This window comes from Balaenoptera ricei, chromosome 13, assembly GCF_028023285.1.
Source record: "Balaenoptera ricei isolate mBalRic1 chromosome 13, mBalRic1.hap2, whole genome shotgun sequence".
NCBI classification, from domain to species: Eukaryota; Metazoa; Chordata; class Mammalia; order Artiodactyla; family Balaenopteridae; genus Balaenoptera; species Balaenoptera ricei.
The window spans coordinates 39,384,162-39,409,664 of NC_082651.1; the positions used below are offsets into that span (position 1 = coordinate 39,384,162).

The 25,503-nt window shown below is 36.7% G+C and overlaps 2 protein-coding genes and 1 pseudogene across 11 annotated transcripts in view; 2 read left to right on the forward strand and 1 right to left on the reverse strand.

Moving 5' to 3' along the window:
- Positions 1-25,503, reverse strand: part of ALMS1 (ALMS1 centrosome and basal body associated protein) — a 232,370-nt gene that overhangs the window by 61,512 nt on the left and 145,355 nt on the right. For 9 of the 10 annotated variants that reach the window (XM_059942945.1, XM_059942937.1, XM_059942940.1 and 6 more), the window contains 3 exons: positions 15,981-16,151; positions 7,892-8,029; positions 5,779-5,949 (listed from right to left, as the gene is read on the reverse strand). In XM_059942945.1, the coding sequence (XP_059798928.1) occupies positions 5,779-5,949; positions 7,892-8,029; positions 15,981-16,151 (480 nt within the window). The remainder of the gene's footprint in view (positions 1-5,778; positions 5,950-7,891; positions 8,030-15,980; positions 16,152-25,503) is intronic. The other variant, XM_059942939.1, reaches the window with a different exon arrangement.
- Positions 10,802-12,040, forward strand: LOC132376643 (eIF5-mimic protein 2-like). Its single transcript, XM_059942415.1, has 2 exons — positions 10,802-10,885; positions 10,975-12,040. The coding sequence occupies exons 1-2, from the start codon at positions 10,802-10,804 to the stop codon at positions 11,896-11,898; spliced, it is 1,008 nt and encodes a 335-aa protein (XP_059798398.1). The 3' UTR covers positions 11,899-12,040.
- LOC132377023 (mitochondrial import inner membrane translocase subunit Tim8 A-like) lies at positions 22,382-22,942 on the forward strand (annotated as a pseudogene).

Below are 25,503 nucleotides of genomic sequence, written 5' to 3' on the forward strand. Positions count from 1 at the left end.
AGACCGGACACTATAAAACTCTTAAGAGGAAAACATAGGAAGAACACTCTTTGACATAAATCACAGCAAGATCTTTTTTGATCCACCTCCTAGAATAATGGAAATAAAAACAAAAATAAACAAATGGGACCTAATGAAACTTCAAAGCTTTTGCACAGCAAAGGAAACCATAAACAAGACGAAAAGACAACCCTCAGAATGGGAGAAAAAATTTGCAAACGAATCAACGGACAAAGGATTAATCTCCAAAATATATAAACAGCTCATGCAGCTCAATATTAAACAAACAAACACCTCAATCCAAAAATGGGCAGAGGACCTAAATAGACATTTCTCCAAAGAAGACATACAGACGGCCACGAAGCACATGAAAAGATGCTCAACATCACTAATTATTAGAGAAATGCAAATCAAAACTACAATGAGGTATCACCTCACACCAGTTAGAATGGGCATCATGAGAAAATCTACAAACAACAAATGCTGGAGAGGGTGTGGAGAAAAGGGAACCCTCTTGCACTGTTGGTGGGAATGTAAATTGATACAGCCACTATGGAGAACAATATGGAGGTTCCTTAAAAAACTAAAAATAGAATTACCATATGACCCAGCAATCCCACTACTGGGCATACACCCAGAGAAAACCATAATTCAAAAAGACACATGCATCCCAATGTTCATTGCAGCACTATTTACAATAGCCAGGACATGGAAGCAACCTAAATGCCCATCGACAGACGAATGGATAAAGAAGTTGTGGTACATATATACAATGGAATATTACTCAGCCATAAAAAGCAATGAAATTGAGTCATTTGTTGAGACGTGGATGGATCTAGAGACTGTCATACAGAGTGAAGTAAGTCAGAAAGGGAAAAACAAATATCGTATATTAACGCATGTATGTGGAACCTAGAAAAATGGTACAGATGAGCCCGTTTGCAGGGCAGAAGTTGAGACACAGATGTAGAGAACAGACATATGGATACCAAGGGGGGGAAAACTGCAGTGGGGTGGGGATGGTGGTGTGCTGAATTGAGCGATTGGGATTGAAATGTATACACTGATGTGTATAAAATTGATGACTAATAAGAACCTGCAGTATAAACAAAGAAACAAACAAAACAACTAATACTAAACTTTCATTGGGTTATTTGTATGGAAATATGTTAATATAAATATTTCAGACATTACATGAAATTTCTAAAAATCTTATATGTTCTGGTATAATGTTATGTCATAATCCTAGTTATTACTTTAAAATGTATATCTCAGAAATAACTAATTTTCTTGTCAACTGCATTATTATGAACTTTCATCAAATCTTTAACCGTGGTCATTTTTAAGTCTTTTGTCATTTACAGACAGTTCTGGGTGTACTCTGATGCTTTTGTAAATATGTTCCTATAAAAGGGTTTCATCTTCAGGAAATTCATGGAAAAGACTGACAAGTACAGGTTTCTGGTAACTGACTGTAATGCTGAACTGAATGAATAAGCATTTTCAGAACTCTAATGAAAAACTGATGAGCTCATAAAAGTGCTAACAAAAGATCAAGATGAAAAAAAAAATTAACTACATGGGACTGAGTGAACTGATGAGGATGAGTATAATTTTTGTGACTTTCTGTTTGAATTTAAAAAAAGAAAAAATCCCACAAGGACTCAGAGGCAAAGAATATACAAATCAATTTTCACTGCAAAGTAAAGGAGCTGTTACAGTGGAGGATTACTGGACTGAATGTCAATATTATGACATAGTATGAGTGTGTTTCATGTTTGGTAATTGCAATCATTGATGCTTTTGTTGTGGTCATCCATGTACAATGCTTGGTGTCAGTCTATTTATCTCTTGTAAAAATAAAATACAGTGTGTGTGTGTGAGTGAAAAAAAAAAAAAAAGAAAGACAAATTAAGCAAACAATCCCATTCACCATTTAGAACTAATAAACAAGTTCAGCATGGTTGCAGGATAAAAGTTAAATATTAAAAAAATCAATTGTATTACTATATACTTGCAATTAACAAACTGAAAATGAAATTAAGAAAACCATCCTGGGGGAATTCTCTGGCAGTCCAGTGGTTAGGACTCTGCAATTCCACTGCAAGGGGGCGTAAGTTAGATCCCAGGTTGGGGAACTAAGATCCCTCAAGTCAAGCAGCACAGCCAAAAATGAAAACAAAAACTAAAACAAAAGCAAAAGAAAACCATTCTGTTCACAACAGCCTCAAAAAAATTAAAATATTAATGTAAATTTAACATAAGAAGAGCAAAACTTCTACTCTGAAAGCTATAAAAAATTACTGCAAGAAATTAAAGAATATCTAAATAAATAAATAAATATCTAAATAAATAAATATCTATCTAAATCAAACATCCCAAGTCCACGGACTTACTGTTAAGAAAGCAATTCTCACCAAACTGATAACAGATTCAACACAATCCCTATCAGAATCCTAGCTGATTTCTTAGTAGAAATTTTGAGTATATGGAATTGTCAAGGACCCAGAATAGCCAAGACAATCATGAAAAATAAGATAATGTTGGAGGACTCATACTTCCTAATTTTAACTCACAGAATGGGAGAATATATCAAAATCAAAATTTTGATAAGAATGTGTATCTAGAATACATAGAACTCTTAAAACTCAATAAAAAAGAGAAATAACCCAAATAAAAACCAGGGCAGGATCTGAATACACATTTCTCCAAGGATAACACACAACTGGCCAATAAGCACACAGAAAGATGTTCAACATCATAATCATGAGGCAAATGCAAATCAAAAGCAAAATGAGATACAAGTTCACATCCACTAGAATAGATCCAATGAAAAAGTCAGATAGTAAGTGTTGGTGAGTTAGTAGAGAAATTGAAATCCTCATACATTGCTACTGGGAACGTAAAATGGAGCAGCCACTTTGGCAAACAGTCTGACAACTCCTCAGATGATTAAATATAAAGTTATTACATGATCTAGGAATTCCATTCCTGGGTACGTACCCAAGACAAATGAAAACATACTGTCCATATAAAAACCTGTACATGAATATAAAGGCATTTATATTTTATAAATATAAAATCATTATTTTATAAAAGCATTATTCATAGTAGCCAAAAGGTGGAAACAACCAAATGTCCATCAACAAACAGATAAACAAAATGTGATACATACATACGATGAAATATTATTGAGCCATTAGAAGGAATAAAATAATGATACAAGCCCTAACTTGGATGAACCTGAAAACATCATGATGAGTTAAGAGAAGCCAGTCACAAAAGTCCACACATTAAATGATTCCATTTGTATCAAGGTCTAGAATAGGAAAATTTATAATAGAGACAAAGTAGATCAGTGGTTGCCTTAGGGCTTGGGGGGAGGTGGGTGATGAGGAAATAGAGGGGTGATAGCTAAGGGGTATAGGGTTTCTTTCTGAGGTGATAAAAATGTTCTAAAGTCAACTGTGTTGATGGTTGCACGTATCTGTGAATAGGATAAAAATCATTAAATGGTACACTTTAAGTGGGAGAATTATATATGTGCATTACATATTAAAAAAGCTGTTTGAAAAAAAATGTTCTATGAGCATTTGAAAGGTTTTTTTTTAAAAGCATACAAACATTTATACACATCAACCTCATTATTTCCAGATGTTTCTCTAAATCTGCTTTTTTTTTTTTTTTTCTACTTTCATTTCTATGGTCTGTCATGGGCTAAGTATGTGTGTTCAAGCTCTCTAGTGTTCTGTATTATCCATTTCTCCTTGAGGGTCCTCTAGGGCAGCGGTCCCCAACCTTTTTGCCACCAGGGACTGGTGTCATGGAAGACAATTTTTCCACAGACAGGGGTGGGGGGTGGGGGGATGGTTCAGGCGGTAACGAGAGAAATGGGGAGCGATAGGGAGCTGCAGATGAAGTTTCTCTCGCTCGCCCGCCCGCCGCTCACCTCTGTGCGGCCTGGGCTAGAGTATGCTTCTGCAGGTTATATTTCCATCTTTCTTTTCCAAGCTATGTCTCCTAGACTACCCACTGCAGAGTTGCAATGTTGTTTTTTCACCTTACACATTCTTTTTTATGTGTGATAAACACAGAAGGTTAAATTTACCATCTTAACCAATTTTTAAGCATACAGTTCAGCAGCGTTAAGTATGTTCACACTGTTGCACAACAGATCTCTAGAACATCTTCATCTTGCAACACTGAAACTCTATACCCAATAAACATTAATTCTCCCTCCTTTCTCTCCCAGGCCGTTGGCAGCCACTTTTCTACTTTGTTTCTATGATTTTCACTATTTCAGATACTTCATGCAGGTGGAATATACAGTATTTATCTTTTTGTGACTGGCTTATTTCACTCAGCACAAGGTCCTTGAGATTCACCTATATTATAGCATGTGACAGGATTTTCTTTTTTTAAGGCTGCATAACATTCTATTATATATATATATCACATTATATTTATCCATTCATCTGCTGATGGACATATCTTGATTACTCTGAGTAATGCTGCAATGAACATGGGTGTGCAGATATCTGTGAGATCCTGCTTTGAATTCCTTTGGATATACACCCAGAAGTGGGATTGCTGTATCATATCGTCATTCTATTTTTAATTTTTTAGGAACCTCCACACTGTTTTCCATAATGGCTGTGCCATTTTATATTTCCACCAGCAGTGCACAAGGGATCCAATTTCTCTGCATCCTTGACAACGATTGTTATTTTCTGTTCTTTTGATACTACCCATCCTAATAGGTGTGCAGTAGTATCTCATTGTGGTTTTGATTTGCATTTCTTTGATGATTAGTGATATTAAGCATCTTTTCATATACTTGTTGGCCATTCATATATACTCCCTGGAGAAGTGTCTATTCGAGTCCTTTACCCATTTTTAAATTGGGTTTCTTTGTTGTTGACTTTTAGAAGTTCCATATATAATCTGGATATTGGTCACTTATCATGATTTGCAAATATTTTCTCCTATTCCACAGGTTGTCTTTTAACTCTGTTGATTGTGTCCTTTGAAGCAGAGTTTTAAATTCTGATATAGTATAATTTATTTATTTTTGCTTTTGTTGCCTATACTGTTGGTGTCATATCCACGAAATCATTGCCAAATCCAATGTCATGAAGCTTTCCCCCCATGTTTTCTTCTAAGAGTTTTATAATTTTAGCTCTTCTGTTTGGATCTTTGATCCATTTTGGGTTAATTTTGTATATGGTAAAAGGTAATGGTCCAAATTAATTCTTCTGCATGTGGATATCCAGTTTTCCTTTGACAGCTAGGTAGTAATGGCTTGTGTCCTATACACTTTTCTTTTATGTTATTAGAAAAAGGGGGCCATGGGTGAACATAAATAGATTTGATCTTGGGTCTTTTTTATTGTAATTTTTTAAAAGTTTGTATTGAGATTCTTTCTGTCTTTGTCACAGTCATCTGGAATGCCTTAAGCTTTCCTTCCCCTGTTTCAGTGTTGAGACATGATACTTCACTTCTAATACTATCAGCCTTGGGTATTTAATTGTAATTTTGTTTCTAAATTGCCAGTGTCTTTTCCCAGAAGTAACAATTATCTTACAAATAAATACATACATCCACACAGACAAAGAAGCACTGAAGTGATATGCATAAGAAGGCAAAAAATAAAAAGATGGAACTCTGTTTAAATTGTGAGACTATAGTCTCATCAGAATTAAGTGGAAACACGTAGACACAGGCGTTTGCGTGTGCATGCTCTCTCTCTCTCACACCCCCTACCCCACTCCCCATTACCTGCAATATCTATTTGCAAGGATTTCTTCTCTTCGGGCCAGGCTTCCTTAGGAACGGTCCTCTTACTGTGGATCTCCCCTTTCTGTTTAATGGCTTTAGTGTCTGCTAGATTATCAATCTTCGTGTCTTGTAGTTGAGCTGACTGCTCTGAAGCAGCAGCAGCCCTGGAACCTAAGAGAGGGAAATCACGATTCAGACAGGAAGCTGACAAAAATTATTTTAAAATACCTCTCAAGCATCTACTAGTGTGAGAAGAGAGTTACACTGGATAAACAGTGAGATGGATGCAGGACAGGAATAAAGACGCAGACGTAGAGAACAGACGTGAGGACACGGGGAGGGGGAAGGGGAAGCTGGGACGAAGTGAGAGAGTGGCACGGACTCATATACTACCAAATGTAAAATAGATAGTTAGTGGGAAGCAGCCGCATAGCACAGGGAGATCAGCTCAGTGCGGTGTGACCACCTAGAGGGGTGGGATAGGGAGGGTGGGAGGGAGACGCAAGAGGGAGGAGATGTGTATATGTATAGCTGATTCACTTTGTTATAAAGCAGAAACTAACACACCATTGTAAAGCAATTATACTCCAATAAAGATGTTTAAAACAAAAAAAACTGAGATGGAAAGAGAAAAGCATTTTGGGCAAAGGTGACTACATATGAAAAAAATGGAATCAGGAAAGCAACTGAACATCTAAGAAACAGTGCAAGTATATAATTTATTAGATTATAGAATTTGTAAGGAAAAGAGAGAAAAATTAGCATTTGAAAAGTTCTTTGGGAGCCCATTCTATTGTTCTGAAAGACTAGGCTAAAAAAGTTTAGCTTTCATACTTTTTTTAAAAAATAAATTTATTTATTTATTTATTTATTTATTTGGTTGCATTGGGTGCTCATTGCCGCGCGCGGGCTTTCTCTAGTTGCGGCAAGCGGGGCTACTCTTCATTGTGGTGCGCGGGCTTCTCATTGCGGTGGCTTCTCTTGTTGCGGAGCACAGGAGGGCTTGAACCCGAGTCCCCTGCATTGGCAGGAGGATTCTTAACCATTGCACCACCAGCGAAGTCGTAGTTTTTATTTTCAAGGGCAATGAAAACTTTGATGAGATTAACATGATCAAAACTTTTTCTGAAGCATTCGTTTAAAAACAGCAAAAAAGTGGGTAAATTTTCGAATACAATATTGCCCAGAATACAATATAACTTCTGAAAAAGAAGCAATACACCAAAAAAGAGAAGTGGCTAATTATACTCCAAAATATGTTTCTATTTATACTTGTGGCAGACTACCAGCTGTCCTCCGAAATCCATTTTCCTTTTCCTCTAAAATAGAACCTGACTTAGCTGGGCATACCATAATAGAGATTACATTTCCCAGCCTCCCTGGCAACACAGGTTGGTGTGACCATGTGAATAAGTCTGGCCAATAGGATGGAAGGGGAATGGTACATTTAACTTTTGAGAAGTATTTAAAGGAAGAAATACACTTTTTTCTTTTTCCTTTTTTTTCCTTTCTGCTGGCTGGAATACGTGTCTGATGACTACAGCATGAGAATGGAGGCTAAAATGTTGAAGCAACAGGAGAGAAAGAGCTTTGTTCCCTGATACTCTTTTCTGTCTTCTTTAAGCCAATGTCATTTTGTTTTTGTTTTCATCTCTCAGAGCCAAAACTATCCTAAACTAAACACACTTTTACAGGCATTTTTAATCAGCACAGTCCTACCGAAGTAAATTAACTGGGTAGGTAGTTAGGAAGTAAACAAGCTAAATTCCTGAAGAACAAAGGCCTATGTAAAACAATTTTATTAGAGAATTAGCATCTCATGGCAACAAATATTTTTATCAGTAGAGTTTTAAAAAAAGTCCATTATGTGAATTTCTGGCAATGAGATTAATTTGTGTACAATATTCACAAAGTTCTCCAAAAATATCTCAAAGAGCTTTAAAAATGTTAGTTTTACCTGCCAGTGTATACCAAAATTTGCAGCTAACATCCTATTTCACATATGAAGAAGATGGAGGATTGAAGAGAGCAAGAATATATAATACTTTTCTATTTATATTCATTTTAGAAGGCCAGAATAGAACAATGGCAGATAATTCTACAGTTCCACTACCTGTAGTGTCTTTCTGCAAGGATTCTTTTTCTTCAGATCCAGCAGCCTCGGTCACTGCCCTTTTACTGTAGATCTCCTTTTTCTGGTTTTTGTCTGAGAGGTCCTCATCCCCAGTGATGAGTACTTGAACTTGAGCATCTGGAATAATGATGTCATTTGATCCCAGGGAGAAGGAAAAGATAACACAAGCAAGTAATCCACCCACTCCACCCCAAACAAAAACAATCCACCCACTCCACCCCAAACAAAAACAAAAACAAAAACCTCTTTATATATTAGGAAAAAAAGAATCTCTTAGGCTCAACCATGTAAAAGCTGTGACAGTTTTAAGGACTTTATAACATATGACAGTTTTGGGGGGTTTGGAAAGTTTTCCATATTCTTCTGTGTACAATCACTTTAAACAAAATCTGTTCTTTGCTGATTTGATGCAACAGTTAAAAAAAAAAAAAATCCAGATCAGGTATCTTTCAAAGTAGTAAAGTACATCTGAACAAGCCTATTCAAAATTTTTGTCACTTAGGGGGCAAATTTTGATATTTCGTATAATCCTAGAAAAGCATCTGTATCATCTAGATTTTATATATTATACTCATATAATTTTTTAAAATCTCCTGAGGTTAAATTTGTCTAATGCTTTCTATTTTCTTTCTGTTTTTCTTGGTCATACTTGCTAGAGATTTATCTACCTTATTGGTCTTTTAAAATCAGCTCTTTTCTTTTTTATTGTATGAGAAAACTCAAGTGCAAAATACTAATGTTGGTAAATAAATTAAAAATCACCAATACAACAACTAGGATACAGTTATCAAGCAGTTAATATGGTTATGTTTTTTACAATGGATTGACAAGAGATTCACTTCCTATCTCCAAGCATGAATATTTTTCAACAGAGCAGTCAGAAAGGCAATAGAGATTACTAAAAACAACATAATGAACACCAATGTGTCTACTATAGAGCTTAAGAAATAAGATAAAACATTACAGATATAATGATAATGATACCCTGTGTAAAACCTCAATGATACCATTCTCTCTTTTCAGTAGCAACCTTAAGCTCAATTTAGAGTTCGTCAATCTCAAGGATGTTCTTGAACTTTTTACTATACAGTGCTGCATGTATTAGTCAACAAGGTACTGGATTGTTTTGCATGTCTTTAAACTTTATATAAAGGGTATAATACTCTGTGTACCTTTAAGTAACTTGCCTTTTACACTCAGTATTACGATTGGGGGATTTACTCTTAGTGACTCTAATTAACTCATTCTCAGTGTTATGTAGAATTCTATGGAATTAATATATCAATTTTCACCTGTTGATAAACTTTAGGCTATTTCTAATTTTTTAATATTGAAAAGCATTACAATGAACATTACTATAAAATTTCTTGGTAGGTTGTATGAGTTTCAAATATCTTCTCTCAGTCTGTGTCTTGTCTTTGAATTATTTATGATGTCTTTCGGTGCACAAAATTTTTCATTTTAATAATGCCACTTATTTTCTTTTTCCTTCATGGCCTGTGCTCTGTGTGTCTTCTTTAAGAAATCATTATTTCATGGTCAAAGGATAGTCATCTAAATTCTAAAAGCTTAAAGTTTTCCTTTTTACATTTAATATCATTTGGACTACTTTTTTGTTTAGTGTACAGCAGGGATCTATCTGATTTTATTTTTTCTTACATATATAATCAATGGCCCAAACACTATTGAATAGTTCATCCTTTCTCCAGGATTCTTATGTCATCTGTGTCATATATTAGTTTCCACATTCATGGGTGTGTTTCTGGGTCAACATGTTGTTCCACTTTTCTTTGTTTATTCCTTTGCAAGTGAGGTCTTAAATATATATATTTTATATATATATAAATTATATATAAATTTTATATATGTATATACATAAACACACACACACACACACACACATATAAGTCTTTTGACGTCCGGTATGGCAAGTTCTCTTACCTTATTCTTTAAATATACTTTTTGATTTTCCAAAAAATTTTGGAATCAGCCTGTCAAGTTCCATGAAAAATTCTACTGGAATTTTGAGTAGCGATTCATTGAATTTATTTAAGTCTTCCTTAATATATTTCAATGAAGCTTTATCATTTTCTCTACATTAGTTTTACATGTCCTTTGTTAGATTCATTTCTAAGTACTTATTTTTTGTTGTTTTTCAAAAAAGTATCTTAAAAAAAATCTTTTGCATTATGTATTGGAAGACATGTATCAAAAAATGCACAGAGAACTCAGTGAATTGGTAAAAAGTGAACAGGTACCAGGAAAAAAAAAAAAAATCTGCCTAGAACCCTACATGCTCTCCCTTCATTCTTTCAATCTCCCCCAGGCTGAGCATAACACCCCATTTTAAATGCAACAAATTACTTATATTTCTGAACTTTATATAAATGGAATAATACAACACATAGCCTTTATGTCTTGCTTTCTTCTCTTACATTATATTTGTAAGACTCGTTAAGTGTTAAAAACATATATTTGTCTTTTACTCAGTCTCATTTACTAGTTACTATTCAACAGTGTTAATATGCTACAATTCACTCATACTACTGGAAAAATAATGGCATAATAAATATAAAAATAATGGCATCTGGGTAATTGCCAGTTTGGAGCTATTACGAAAACTGCTGTAAAGAATATTCATGTGGCAGAGGAGACACCACCACCGCAGTTGCCGCCACCTCCGGGATTTCTGGCTCTTTTCTCTTCGCCTTAAATTCAGGTGTCTTTTATGAATAATCAAAAGCAGCAAAAGGCAACGCTATCAGGCCAGGGTTTTAAAACCAGAAAAAGAGATGAAAAAGAGGTTTGACTCTACTCAGTTTCAAGACTGCATTATTCAAGGCTTAACTGAAACTGGTACTGATTTGGAAGCAGTAGCAAAGTTTCTTGATGCTTCTGGAGCAAAACTTGATTACTGCCGATATGCAGAAACACTCTTTGACATTCTGGTGGCCGGTGGAATGCTGGCCCCAGGTGGTACACTGGCAGATGACATGATGCATACAGATGTCTGTGTGTTCGGAGCACAAGAAGACCTAGAGACGATGTAAGCATTTGCTCAGGTTTTTAACAAGTTAATCAGGTGCTACAAATACCTGGAGAAAGGTTTTGAAGATGAAGTTAAAAAGCTGCTGCTGTTCTTAAAGGGTTTTTCAGAGTCGGAGAGGAACAAGCTGGCTATGTTGACCAGTGTTCTTCTGGCTAATGGAACACTTAATGCATCCATTCTTAATAGCCTTTATAATGAGAATTTGGTTAAAGAAGGGGTTTCAGCAGCTTTTGCTGTAAAGCTCTTTAAATCATGGATAAATGAAAAAGATATCAATGCAGTAGCTCCAAGTCTTCGGAAAGTGAGCATGGATAACAGACTGATGGAACTTTTTCCTGCCAATAAACAAAGCATTGAACACTTCACAAAGTATTTTACTGAGGCAGGCTTGAAAGAGCTTTCAGAGTATGTTTGGAATCAGCAAACCATAGGAGCTCGTAAGGAACTCCAGAAAGAACTTCGAGAACAGATGTCCCGTGGTGATCCATTTAAGGATAAAATTTTGTATGTCAAGGAGGAGATGAAAAAAAACAACATCCCAGAACCAGTTGTCATCGGAATAGTATGGTCCAGTGTAATGAGCACCGTGGAATGGAACAAAAAAGAGGAGCTTGTAGCAGAGCAAGCCATCAAGCGCTTGAAGCAATACAGCCCTCTCCTTGCTGCCTTTACAACTCAAGGTCAGTCTGAGCTGACTCTGTTACTGAAGATTCAGGATTATTGCTATGACAACATTCATTTCATGAAAGCCTTCCAGAAAACAGTGGTGCTTTTTTATAAAGCTGAAGTTCTGAGTGAAGAACCCATTCTGAAGTGGTATAAAGATGCACATGCTGCCAAGGGGAAACGTGTCTTCCTTGAGCAAATGAAAAAGTTTGGAGAGTGGCTCAAAAATGCTGAAGAAGAATCTGAGTCTGAAGCTGAAGAGGGTGACTGAATTTGAAACTACATCCTCAGTAAAGCAAACAGGAGTTGTAGATAAAACGTCATGTCTCATGTGTCCTGGTTCTTACATCTTCCTACCTCCCTATATCAAGCATGATATAAGGGCTTTCATGGCAAAGTTCATTTTAACTGTTTCTATGGTTACTGGAAATGTTGGATTTAGTTTCTAAAACCATGTTTTAGAACTAGTCTATCTGGGAGAATCCTTCTTTGTCTCTTCCAGCTTCTAGTGAACCCTAGTGCTCCCTGGCTTTGGACAGCATAACTCCAATCTCTGCTGTCTTCACATGGCCTCCTCTTCTCTTTTTTTTTTTTTTAATTAATTAATTAATTTATTTATTTTTGGCTGTGTTGGGTCTTCATTTCTGTGCGAGGGCTTTCTCTAGTTGCGGTGAGTGGGGGCCACTCTTCATCGTGGTGCGCGGGCCTCTCACTGTCGCGGCCTCTCTTGTTGCGGAGCACAAGCTCCAGATGCACAGGCTCAGTAATTGTGGCTCACGGGCCCAGTTGCTCCGCGGCATGTGGGATCTTCCCAGACCAAGACTTGAACCCGTGTCCCCTGCATTGGCAGGCAGATTCTCAACCACCGCGCCAGCAGGGAAGCCCTCCTCTTTTTATAAGTACACTAATCATTGGATTTAAGGCCCACCCTACATCCAGGATGATATAACCTAGAGATCTTTAACTAGTGACATCTGCAAAGACCCTATTTCCAAATAACATCACATTCTGAAGTTTCCTGTGGACATGAATTTTGGGGGGATTACTACTTAACCCATAAAACAGATTTTTGTTTCAGTTTGTTATTCCATGTTTTTATTGTTGAGTTCTAATTTAGCTACACTGTAGTCAAAGAAACTGTTCTGTTTGAACATCAATTCTTCAAAACCAACAGCTTCATCAATTTTTCTAAGTGTTCCGTGTGTTCTTTAAAACATGAAAAGTTCTCTATAGTAAGTCAAATTTTAAATTCCATTTTTAAATCTTGTCTACTTTAATTTTCTTTCCTGGTCTCTCAGTTTCTGATAGATATGTACTGTTGGGTTTACCTATATTTTCCTGTCATTTTTCCTGCATAGAAGTTTGAGTAAAAGAAAATAAAGTCAAATTTTATCTCATTGGTATATTTGAGCCTTTTGTTCTTACGTGGTAAACTCATAATATATATTAATATTTTTTGGCCTGGAATTTTATTTTGTCAATATTAACATTGCTCATTAGCTTTATTTTAGTTAGTATTTGCCAAATATATCATTTTCCATCTCTTCCATGTTTTGGGAGGGAAGGCAAAATAAACTATAATCTAATCAAAATAACATATACAAATGGTTTTGAAAGTCAAACAGTTCCAGTAAACTTGTAACAGAAATCAACAGTTTTCAAATACCACCAATTTATTTAGCCATTTCTTCTAGTATCACTATCCTTGTTTGCAAATAACATGCTTTACATTGCAGTATCCTTTTTAGTTCCAGAAATTATTTTTTGATTTCCTTCTATGATCAATATGGATTTACCTTTTATAGAACTTTCCTGTCACACCCATATTCCCTCAATCTATCTTCTGAAAAGTTTTAGCCCTATATTAATGTTCATTGTTTATACATTATGTAAATAGTAGTCATGATGATTAAATCAATATTCAGTGATTGTGTTATGTTTCTATTATTCACAGTTAAACCAACTAGTATACTGTAATCACATTTATTTTCTTTTACAAAGTTTTGCTTTTACTGAGGAGTTAATAATTGCCTATTTTTGCATGTGCTATGTTTCTATATACCAATCCCTACATCATCCTCATAAATGTAAAGAGAATTGAAAATCTCTTCTAAATACAGTCAACTACATAAGGTATTCTATCAACTTGACCTTTTTCTTGCAGTCCTCAATCTGAACTTGTTCTAGATCTTCTGTACCACCACTGCAATGGCAATTCCTTTCCCCTCTCTCCTATGTTGGCCCCATTTCCTCCATCCCATGTTTTCCTTTAACAAATATTAAATCTACTCCTTCGTTTTATTTAGTGAAATAGTTTTCCCTCAGAATTTCAAGGCATTACTCCTTTGGTTTCTAGTTCCATGTATTATTTTTGAAAAGCTTAATGTCAGTCTAATTTGCATTTCTTTATATGGTACCTGTTTTCTTCCTGGAAGCTTTCAGAATCTCTTTCCTTGCCAGTGTTTCAAAATTTCAAGGTCATGTGCCGTCGTGTGGATTTTTACGTACATGACAGTTCCTATTAACGTGGAAATTCATATCCTTCAGTTTTGGAATTTATTCCTATATTAGTCCTTTGAGTCCTTCTTTTCTATCTTCTCTATTATCTCTATGGAACACCTGTTTTTTGATGTTGACCCTTTGGGGCCAATCTTGAATTTTTTTTCTTTTCCCTTCTTTTTATGTTCTGTTTCCTAACAGATTTTCTCACTTTTATATTCCAATCCTTCTACTGAGATTGTTACTTCTGGTATATTTAATGGGCTCACTTAGCTATTATACAAAAGTCACTATTCAATTTTCCCCAGCAGGTATCTTCCCCCTATTCTTCTTAATCCTTTAAAGTGAGAGGCTCTGAGGCTGGGCTTCTCTGACGGTGAAATAGGAGGACTTTTCCTTAGGATGCAAAGTCTGGAAATAGACCAACAATAATAGTAGCAGTAGACCCCCATAACAAGTGGGAGGTTATAGGGGTCCCTCAGTTAACAAAGCCCAACTTTATTTCACACACATCATCCTTACCAAATGCAAACTAGAGGTGAGTTATATTTGGTAAGTTCATTGTGCAGACTTCTGATGGAGTTCCCTTAGTCTATCACTTTGTTCCCTGTCAATTTTTCCATATCCACCTCCTTCTCAATTGTCTGACAGTGGGATCACAGGGTTATCTATATGTACCAAATTGCCACTAGTATATGAGAGTTTTTATTTATGAACTATACTTTGCAAAAATATTTGCCTTTCTATTTACTTGGCAGCCTCCATGTTAACTGGCAGATGTGCTTCTTTTATCTTATTTCAAAAGACTTCAAAATGCTTTTCAGGGCAACAAAAAGTTATCTGGAAGAATAAATGTGTGCACTTTAGCAAGCAGCCTTTCATTCGGTTTCCTCATAAAAGCATTAACAACATCACATGAAGTCATTAACACTATGCCAAAACTGGAACATAGAGCCAGCCTATGTTTGAATACTGCCCCGGGATCAGTAGGTCCTATTTGGCTAATAGCTATGCGCAGGAATAAAAAACTGTAAATGCAACAAAGCAACACACGCAAGTATACATGTAGAATTTTCAGTGGCTCCTGGAATTTTCATTTAATAAATACTACTGTGCATCAGTTAAAGAAGCACAATGTCAGGGATGCAAAGGGAAAAACAAATCATGCAGACTCCTAAAGATTAAAAGCTTTTATAAAACAGTGGGGCCTATATCTAGGGGCAAGGATGAAAACTCAAATACCCACAGTCACCAGACTGACAAGGTAGATGTATGAAGTGGACTGAGTCTGAGACTCGTGGGGACTGAAGCAAACAGGAGAATGTATGTCCTCTCTGCAGAGGACAACCATGCCTCAGGGTCAACGATAACTGCCATGGAGGAATACAAGTTGAGTGCAACTACATATTCTGACTTCTCAAGGGAAGCCCAAAATCTTAATTTAAGATGTTGGCAGCAAAAGTTTTCAAAATTTAAAACACCATGTGAGCCACACAGTTTACTGCAGAATCCAACCTATGAGATATTAGTTTGTACCATCTGACAGATAAATTCATGAGGCATTTTAATCCAGATTTTCTATGAATTTTAGTCTTTAAAACATACTTAAATGGATATTATTTCATTTCAAAAGTTGCAATATATTTCCCATAGTGAAAATAAAGTCTACAGTTTTAAAAAATCTAAAGCATTTAAAAAGATTTTATATTTTCCTTCTTGCACATATCCAATAAAACAGCTAGGAGAAAAGTTTGCATTAACAAAGCAGAAAAAAAAGAAAGCCTGGACAATACTCTCATTTAAGATGAACATGAAAAAAAAAGGCCACAGAATACACAAAGCCAATCCAGTCACCTGCATTATCTTTCTGAAAGGGTTTTTTCCCCATTGACAAGGATGCCTTAGTTACCACCCTCTTACTGTAGATCCCCTCTTTATGTTTAATGTTAACAGTGTCTGCCACATCCTCATCCCTTGTGCCTAGCACCTGAGCCGGGAAATCTGGAGCAATGGCATCATTGGATCCTACAGAAAAATGGAAAAGTAGTACAGTTAACACAAGTACAGATTGAAGAAAGACAAAAAATTTACCTCTTAAACCACTTCTATAAAAAAGGCACTACCATGGGAGTGTTACAGGGTAATCAGAAGGAGACATGAGTCAAACTGAAGCTGTCAGAAATGTACAATATTGCAACAATATACTGGAGAAGCAAGTGACATAAGAGGAGACATATAAATTAGAAGGGAGACAATTTCCAGCTCAGGAACGTTTTCAGAGGAGGAGAAAATAGTTTGTACCTTGGAAAGTAAGTAGGCTTTTTGAAATATGGAGAGGAAGAAACAAATGCATTCTAGGTAGAGGTTACAGCATTAGCAAAGACCAGGAAGCAGGAAAACAGATTAAGCAAAACAATCAGACACTTCTGTGGTCAGACTGTATTATGTACTACATTAAAGAGAGTGGTAGGAGATATTAAAAATTGTTTGGGACAAAATTCAGCAGGGCATGGAATCCCAAGCTAAAGGGGTAAAGAGTGTAAATTTTACTGTACATGAAATGCAACATCATTAAGGATTTTTTAATAAAGGGAACTGCAATCAGTTACATTGTAGGAAGCTTAATCTGACAATAATACAAAAGACAAAACATTGTAAGGAAAATTTTATGTCATAAAGTAATACAAGATTTGAAAGTAACTTTATTTTCTTTAAAATATATTTCAATATTCTTAAATCCACTAATATAGGAACTGATAAGAGAAGTTTATCCATGTCACATATAAGAGGCAAAAGAATATCTCTGGACAAACAAGAGTTTATAGTAACTATAGAATTATCTTCTGCAAAGATGCTTTTCTTTCTTAACTGGTACTCCATACTTCATGCATTTTCTAAGCACCTAAAATGTGTATGGCAATAAAAGCTGGGTAAGTATCAGTTCATTTGTACAGTATAAGTATAAGTAAGTCATGAGTTCTATTTCAGGACAGATTGCAAGGATCCTATTAAGCCTTCTGGGTCATATGTACACTGAGCTTTTCTTTGCTTCCGTGGCATCACGTTCTTTCATTTGCTCCCTACCTCTCTGGTAGATCCTTAGTGTCCTTTCTTCTACCAAATCTCTCAATGCTGGAGTTCCTCAAGGTTTCAGAACTGGGTTCTCTTCTCTTCCTGGATGAACTCATTGATCATCAATGTATGGAACACTATATGTGGATGACCAACAAATAGATATCTCTAGCTGGAACCTGTTTTCTGAGCTTCAGATTCTAGCATTCAGGACACAGCTAGCCTCTAAAGCATTTGGAGGAAAAATTAGAAAACGATGTCCCTTCCTCATAAAAAAAATTTTTTGTTTTATATATTATGATACAACACAAACAACTATACGTGAGGGTCTCTTTACCACCTCCCTTTATCCTCCAAGAGAGGTGATTATGTCAGGTTCAGAGTTAGGCAAGGAAGAATAATTAAGTTCCTGAGAGCAGTGCATGGATGTACAAGAGAATCAACCTCCTTGGAGCTGAGAGGCAGTTGAAAGAGAGTGTAGCCACACATATGTGTCTATGCCATTGGATGTATGTGTATTTATTTTCCTGCATCTGTGCACAGCTGCAGAACGTGTGCAGATTTACGTTTCGGGCAGGAAGAGAGTTAACGTTATTGCTCCAGAACGCTAACAGGAGATTTGGAATCTTCACACCTGGGTGTTTTCATAAAAAATGGCATATGTTTATGACGTGAACAGAGCCACCTTCTCGATAGTGCCCTTGCATAAAACTTAACTGTAAACTGACTTTGTTTACATTCAACTGCAGCTTTAACATCTCCACATGGATGTGGAACAGAAATCTCATTTTTAACATGTCCAAAGTAGATATTTTGACCATCTTCTCCAAATCTGCTTCTTCCTCAGGTTTCTTCATCTCAGTAAATGGCACCTTTATTTACCCAGTTACTTATTCTAGAAAACTAGAAATTGTTTTTTTTTCACCTCCTTCTCCCTCACTCTCCATATTCTATTACCAAGTCCAGGAAGAACTATTTCCTAAAAATAAGTTGAATGTGTCCACTTCTCTCCATCTCTGTCATCATCACTCTAATCCTAGGTGCTACCATCTCTGACACTAATTACTGCAACAGCCTTCAGCTAACTGGTATCCTCACTTCCACTTCTTGACCCTCCCTTCCTTCACCTGGGCTCCCTGCCTTTCCATCCACAAGCTATTCTCCATATAGCAGCCTGAAAAAAATGTACAAATGTAAATCAAACCACAGCTGCCTACTAGAAGAAAGTTCAAGTGCCTTAATATGGTTTACACAACCCTGGATGATCTTGAACCTATCTATCTTTAACCGTATCTAGCCACAGCTCTGCTCTACCCACACTGCCTTCTTCTCACTTGGCAAATGCATCCAACTTTCCTGTTTCTGGAGCTCCTCCCATTCTGTTCTCTTCCGCCAGCACACTCTCACTCCCCACTCTCTGCCTGCCTAACTTACCTATATCCTCTAGATCTCAGCTCAGAAGTTTCTTCTTTGGAAAGGCCTTCATGGGCTCCTAAAGCTAAACTGGATCCTTTTACTCTCTTAAAACTCTTCTTTATTTTCCTAACTCGTCATTTGTAATTATGTACTTATGTGTATCTATTTGTTAATATGTGTCTCCCCACTTGAACATGATCATAGGGGGCATGTTTATTTTATTTTGCACAGCCGTATAAATGTAGCACCTAGCATAGTATCTGCCAGAAACACAGTAAGAACTTTAATACTTTTTTGGTTGAAGAAAAAATGAACATAAGCTGAAAGTTTCTGTGACCTTAAAAAAAAAATAACCAGGTCATTGCAGAAAGTTCAGAAAAGTAAGCAGAAAACAAACCAAAAAACTCGAGCATACTTTGGTTATAGATCCTTCTAAATGAATATATAGTGGGATCAAAATGTATATAGTTTCAATATCTTTTTTTCCCACCCAAATAGAGATATATTTTGTTTAAATGGAATTTAAAGTCAGCATAAAAAGTGAAAAAACATGCAGGGTCAAAATCATCCTTGAAGGTTGAAACTGATATCCTGCCTGCTCAATAAATCCATCAGAGTCCACTTTTTCCCCCTGGCTTGTAACAGATCACTGTGCCTGCATCTAAGCACCTGATGAAGTACCTGACTTGTGTTTAGAGACCACATTGTACTAAAAACACTTAAACTCTAGAACCATACTCAGGGAAGCAAGTTAAAAGATGCTTAAACTATAAAAGTCAAATGAGGACACTGAACTTCGAGAACTGAGGTTTCCCACCTCTCATTTCAAACTCTCTCATGCTAATATGCTGATAAGAGTGTGGAGGATACAACACACTTGTACTCTTAAGGTTCATTCTCCTCTTCTCTTTTTGTTAAATACATGTAATTGAACTTGTTTAAATGCAGGTATGACACAATGCCAATGTACGCCAAAATTACTTATCATAGTTAAAGACATTTCATCGTAATCTATTCATCTGACTTATTCATGCTATCTTAAAGTTTCTCGTTTCCTTTTTGTTTGTTTTTTTTCTTTTGGCTGCGTTGGGTCTTCGTTGCTATGTGTGGGCTTTCTCTAGTTGCGGCAAGCCGCGGCTACTCTTCCTTGTGGTGCGCGGGCTTCTCATTGCAGTGGCTTCTCTTGTTGCGGAGCATGGGCTCTAGGCTCGCGGGCTTCAGTAGTCGTGGCATGCGGGCTCCGTAGTTGTGGTGCATGGACTTAGCTGCTCCGCGGCATGTGGGATCTTCCTGGACCAGGGCTTGAACCCGTGTCCCCTGCGACGGCAGGCAGATTCTTAACCACTGCGCCACCACGGAAGCCCCTCTTGTTTCCTGTTCTTGTTCTATGTTATTTTGCTTATTTTATATACTCAACAATAATTTGGAAGACAGATAATCTAGTTTTAAAATTCTTTTAGAGTTTTTTGTTTTGGTAGCTTTTTTCCATTGTGGTAAAATATACATAAAATTTACCATTTTAAACATTTTTAAGTGTACAAGTTAAGGCATTAAGTATATTCACATTGTTGTGCAACTATCACACCATCCATCCCCAGAATTAACTCATTTTCCCAAATGGAAACTCTGTACCTATTAAACAATAGCTCCCTTTTCCTCCTCCTCCAACCCTTTTGTGACTGGCTTGTATTACTTAGCACAATGCCTTCAAAGTCCATCCACAGTGTAGCATGTGTCAGAAATTCACTCCTTTTTAAGGCTGAATAATATTCTATTGTATGTATGTATCACATTGTATTGATCCATTCATCAGGTGGTAGACATCTGGATTGTTCTCACCCTTTGGCTATTGTGAATAATGCTGCTATGAACCTGGGTGTTCAAAATCTGTTCAAATCCCTGCTTTCGATTTTTTTGGGTATATACTTAGAAGAAGAATTGCTAGATCATATAGTAATTCTATGTTTCATTTTTTGAGGAACCACTACACTGTTTTCCACGGTGGCTATACCATTTTACATTCCCATCAGCAATACACAAGAGTTCCAATTTCACCATATCCCTGCCAACCCTTGCTCTTTTTTACTTCATAAAAGCCATCCTAATGGGTATGAAGTGGTATCTCTTTGTAGTTTTTATTTACATTTCCTTCATGACTAATGATGTAAAACATCTTTTCACGTTCTTTTTGGCCATCTGTATCTTTCCTGGAGAAATGGCTCTTCAGATTCTGTACTCATTTAAAAATTAGATTGCTTTTTGCTGTTGTTGAACTGTAAGAGTTCTTCATATATATATTTTTTTAAGTATTTTAAATTTTATTTATTTGTTTATTTATTTATGGCTGTGTTGGGTCTTCGTTTCTGTGCGAGGGCTTTCTCTAGTTGTGGCAAGTGGGGGCCACTCTTCATCGCGGTGCGCGGGCCTCTCACTATCGCGGCCTCTCTTGTTGCGGAGCACAGGCTCCAGACGTGCAGGCTAAGTAATTGTGGCTCACAGACCCAGTCGCTCCACGGCATGCGGGATCCTCCCAGAATAGGGCTCGAACCAGTGTCCCCTGCATTGGCAGGCAGATTCTCAACCACTGCGCCACCAGGGAAGCCCCGAGTTCTTCATATATTATGGATAGTCATCTCTCATCAGATATATGAATTGCAAATGTTTTTCCCAATTCTGTGTGCAACCTTTTTACTATTTGCTGGTGTTCTTTTTTTTGGTGCACACAAGTTTTAAATTTTAATCAAGTCAAATTTATTTTTTATGAAAACTTCTTTAACCTATCTGATCACCAAGTCATGAATAAAATGACACCTCTTTAGTCAAAAAGACAAAAAATACAATTGTTTTTTTCTTTTCATGCCTTTCATTCCAAAATTAACTTTTGGCATTTTTTTTTCCACCTTGTAACTAAATTTGCTATTCAGATGAGTGTTGTGTCAAACTGACTTCAAAGTTCACCACTGATCACTTTCAGCATTGCTTCATTTCTCTGTAATGAAGTCTTCATTTTGATTCATCTCTTCAGCTGGGTGAGTCTTCAAGTGAATTTTTCAAGAAGGTACAGAGGTTGAATATACTTTCTAGCTGCTGTGTACTTGTGAAAATGTCTTTTCATTGTCATAGTGCTTAATGAAAATGCACTGGGTCCATAAATCCTTGAATTATATAATTTTCCCAATAAATACAGATTTGCTTCCATTATTTTTACATTTAGTATTTTAAATAAGCCTGATATCAGACTAAATTTTCTTTTCAACTTTTTTTTAAATTGTATATTTATGGGATTTTCTTCTATTTATTTTGACTCAAAAATCTTTTTCTGATATGTGTCTCAGTCTCTGATTTTTCCCTGGATTTTTATGGCAACTTTCAATCTGCATACAGTGTTCCCCTTTTCAGGAGAAGGATGTTTTATTCAATTAAGTGTTTGAATATTACTTTCTTCCTCAGCTACAGATATAATTCTTGGTTTGGTTTACTTAGCTATGTTTCTTATGTCTCTCATCATCTTTCACAGCATTTTCATTTTCTTCTTCTTTTTCCTCTGTAATTTTGCAGACTCTCAGATTTGTCCTCATCACTAATTTAACTTCCTTCATGTTAATTCCACCCTTTCTTGCCTGCAAAACGTATTTTAAATCTGTTACCAAATCTTTACAGTTTTAGGCAGTCTTTTCCTTCATATGTTCATTCCTGCCCACCCCCCCCACACACTTTTTTTCTAAATTGAGACAAAACATGAAATTCACCAATTAAGGGTTCCGCCGCGGAGACACGTGAAGGTCGGTGAGTTGGTGCTGAGTTTGTCTCGGCATGCGTGGCCGCGCTGGGATGGCGTCCTCCTCGTCTTCCTCCGCAGCGGGTTTGGGCTCGGTCGACCCGCAGCTGCAGCATTTCATCGAGGTAGAGACTCAGAAGCAGCGCTTCCAGCAGCTGGTGCACCAGATGACGGAACTTTGTTGGGAAAAGTGCATGGACAAGCCTGGGCCAAAGTTGGACAGTCGGGCTGAGGCCTGTTTTGTGAACTGCGTTGAGCGCTTCATTGATACAAGCCAATTCATCTAGAATCGACTGGAACAGACCCAGAAATCCAAGCCAGTCTTCTCAGAAAGCCTTTCTGACTGACCTGAGTATTACCTCTCTGGAAAAGGAAGGTAGTTCAAGAAATGAAGAGCAGTTGATGGAATGGTTGAAGAAAAGGCTGTGGGGGGATCGGCTCCCACCTTTGTCACTCTTGGGACATCCTGTCATCTAAGAATGAACAAAGACCAATTTTTGTGTGTGGGGGTGGTTTGAGGGTCAAATGTGTTTGGGGTTGTGTTTTTTAATGCTAATCTTGGGAAAACAATTGACAGATGAATGGAAAACTCTACTAGGTGTATGTTGCTGTATGTGGGACGATGCTTTCCTCATAGTCCCATTAACTGCTTCCTATAATTTTAATAGTGGAACTGCTCTATAATTTGATATGTGGGACCACATAGGTAATAATCTGTTATTTGTGTGGATTCCTTTCAGATTTCTGGAGAGATCGATATACATCTTTGTGTCTCTCAGAAAGGGCAGCAGTGGGGGAAAGAGCAATTTGGTACTTGACTGTAGGCCTCCTTATCTAGTGTTTGATTATCAGTGCTGGAAAAAAAATGTATGGAGTATTCATACAGTACATTTCACCTTTCTAGATTATCTCCCTCCCTTATACTGTGATTCACTTAAATATCTATATATAAAATACAGTCTTGAGCTAGTACAGGTAGGCTGAGAGTCTAGAGGCCTTTAGTTAAAGGAATCTAGCCAGCGAACATAATTCTCATACTAAACTGCCACAAGAAAGAAGTTAACTTACCCTGTATGTCAGGGTCCAAAAAAATTTAAAGATGTGCCTAAATGAAAAAATAAGTTATAAAGATTTAGGCCAGTCAAAAACTAACAGCAGTTTCAGGTAGAGGTGCATGCCTAATGTAAACCAGCATAGTTTCCATTTACTGCATTGTTTTAATCACTGAAATAAAAACTCCTACAAGATTCAAAAAAAAAAAAATTCACCGATTAAAGTTAAGTGTACAATTCACTACTTCTTAGTATTTTCACAACCAATATTGCTATCTAATTCCAGAACATTTTTGTCACGCCCCCACAAAGAAATCTTGTATATGTTAGCTGTTACTCCCTATTTTCCCCTCCCCAACATCCCCTGGCATCCACTAATCTACTTTCTGTCTATATGGATTTGCTTATTCTGGACATTTCATATACACGGAATTATACAATATATGACCTTTTGCTATTGGCTTGAAATATTTCTCCCTTTAATAGTGTCAGTTTTTCAGACTTCCCTGGTGGTACAGTGGTTAAGAATCCGCGTGCCAATGCAGGGGACACGGGCTCGAGCCCTGGTCTGGGAAGATCCCACATGCCGCGGAGCAACTAAGCCCGTGTGCCAAAACTACTGAGCCTGCGCTCTAGAGCCCAAGAGCCACAACTACTGAAGCCCATGCACTTAGAGCCCATGCTCCTCAACAAGAGAAGCCACCGCAATGAGAAGCCCGCGCACCACAACAAAGAGTAGCCCCTGCTTGCCACAGCTAGAGAAAACCCGCGCGCGGCAACGAAGACCCAACGCAGCCAAAAATAAAAATACAAATAAATAAATAAATAAATTTATTTAAAAAATAGTGTCAGGTTTTTTCATTTTAATTCTGTTAGTTTTTCTTTATGTATTTGGGACTTGCTTATACTGCATTTGTCTTTTAAGTCATATAGGAGAAAAACTGACTTACAAACAAAAATACATTTATACTGTCTTTTGTATTTACTTATGTAGTTACCTTTAGTACTTTTTTCATGTGGATTTAAGTTACTGTCTGGTGTTCACCATTCCATCTTGAAAAAAATCTCTTTAGTATTTTCTGTGGGTCAGTTTGCTAGCAGTGGAGTCTTTCAACTGTTGTTTATCTGAGAATGTCTTCATCTCTCCTTCATTTCTGAAGGGTAGTTTTGCTAGGTACAGAATACTTGGTAGGCAGGTTTTTTTCCTCAGCTCTTTGCATATGTCATTGCAATGCCTTCTGGCCTCTATGGTTTCTGATGAAAAATCAGCAATTAGTCTTACTGAAGATTCTTTGTACATGATAACTCCGCTCTTGCTGCTTTGACACTGTCTTTGTCATTTGATGGTTTATGATGTATCTAGATGTGGCTCTCTTTGACTGTATCATGCTTGGACTTCCTTGAGCTTTTGGGATGTGCAGATTAACAGCAGTCATCAAATTTGTGAAATTTTAGGCCATTATTTCTCCAAATACTCCTTCAGTCTCTTTTTCTGTCTCTTCATCTGGAACTCCCATTACGTGTATAATAGGATGCTTGAAGGTGTCCCATAGGACTCTGAGATTCTGTTAATTTCTCTTCATTCTTTTTTCTTTCTGTTTCTCACACTGGATAATCTCAATTGGCCTATCTTCAAGTTCACTGACTCATACTTCTGCCTGTTCAAATCTGATACTGAGCTTTCTCCAGTCAATTTTTTATTTCAGTTATTGTACTTTTCAACTACAGATCTTCTATTTGGTTCTTTTTTGTAATTTCTCTTTATTGATATTCTCTATTTGGTAAGACACTGTTCTTATACTTCTTTAGACATGGTTTCATTTAGTTCTTTGAACATATTTTAAATAGCTATTTTAACATCTTCATTTAGTAAGTCCAATGTCTGAGATTCCTCACAGACAGTTTCTAAACTGCTATTTTTGTTTTGTATGGTCCATATATTTTTTTTTACTTTGAATTTCCATATCTTGTAACTTTTTGTTGAAAACTCGACATCTTAAAAAATATAATGTGACAACCCTGGAAATCAGAGTCTACTACCTCCCTAGGGTTTCCTGCT

Excerpts from the sequence above, each read along its gene's own strand:
- LOC132376643 (XM_059942415.1), top strand. The coding sequence starts at position 10,802 with ATGCTTCTGGAGCAAAACTTGATTACTGCCGATATGCAGAAACACTCT. Across the intron at positions 10,886-10,974 it reads CGGTGGAATGCTGGCCCCAG|GTTTTTAACAAGTTAATCAG; the intron begins GTGGTACACTGG and ends GCATTTGCTCAG.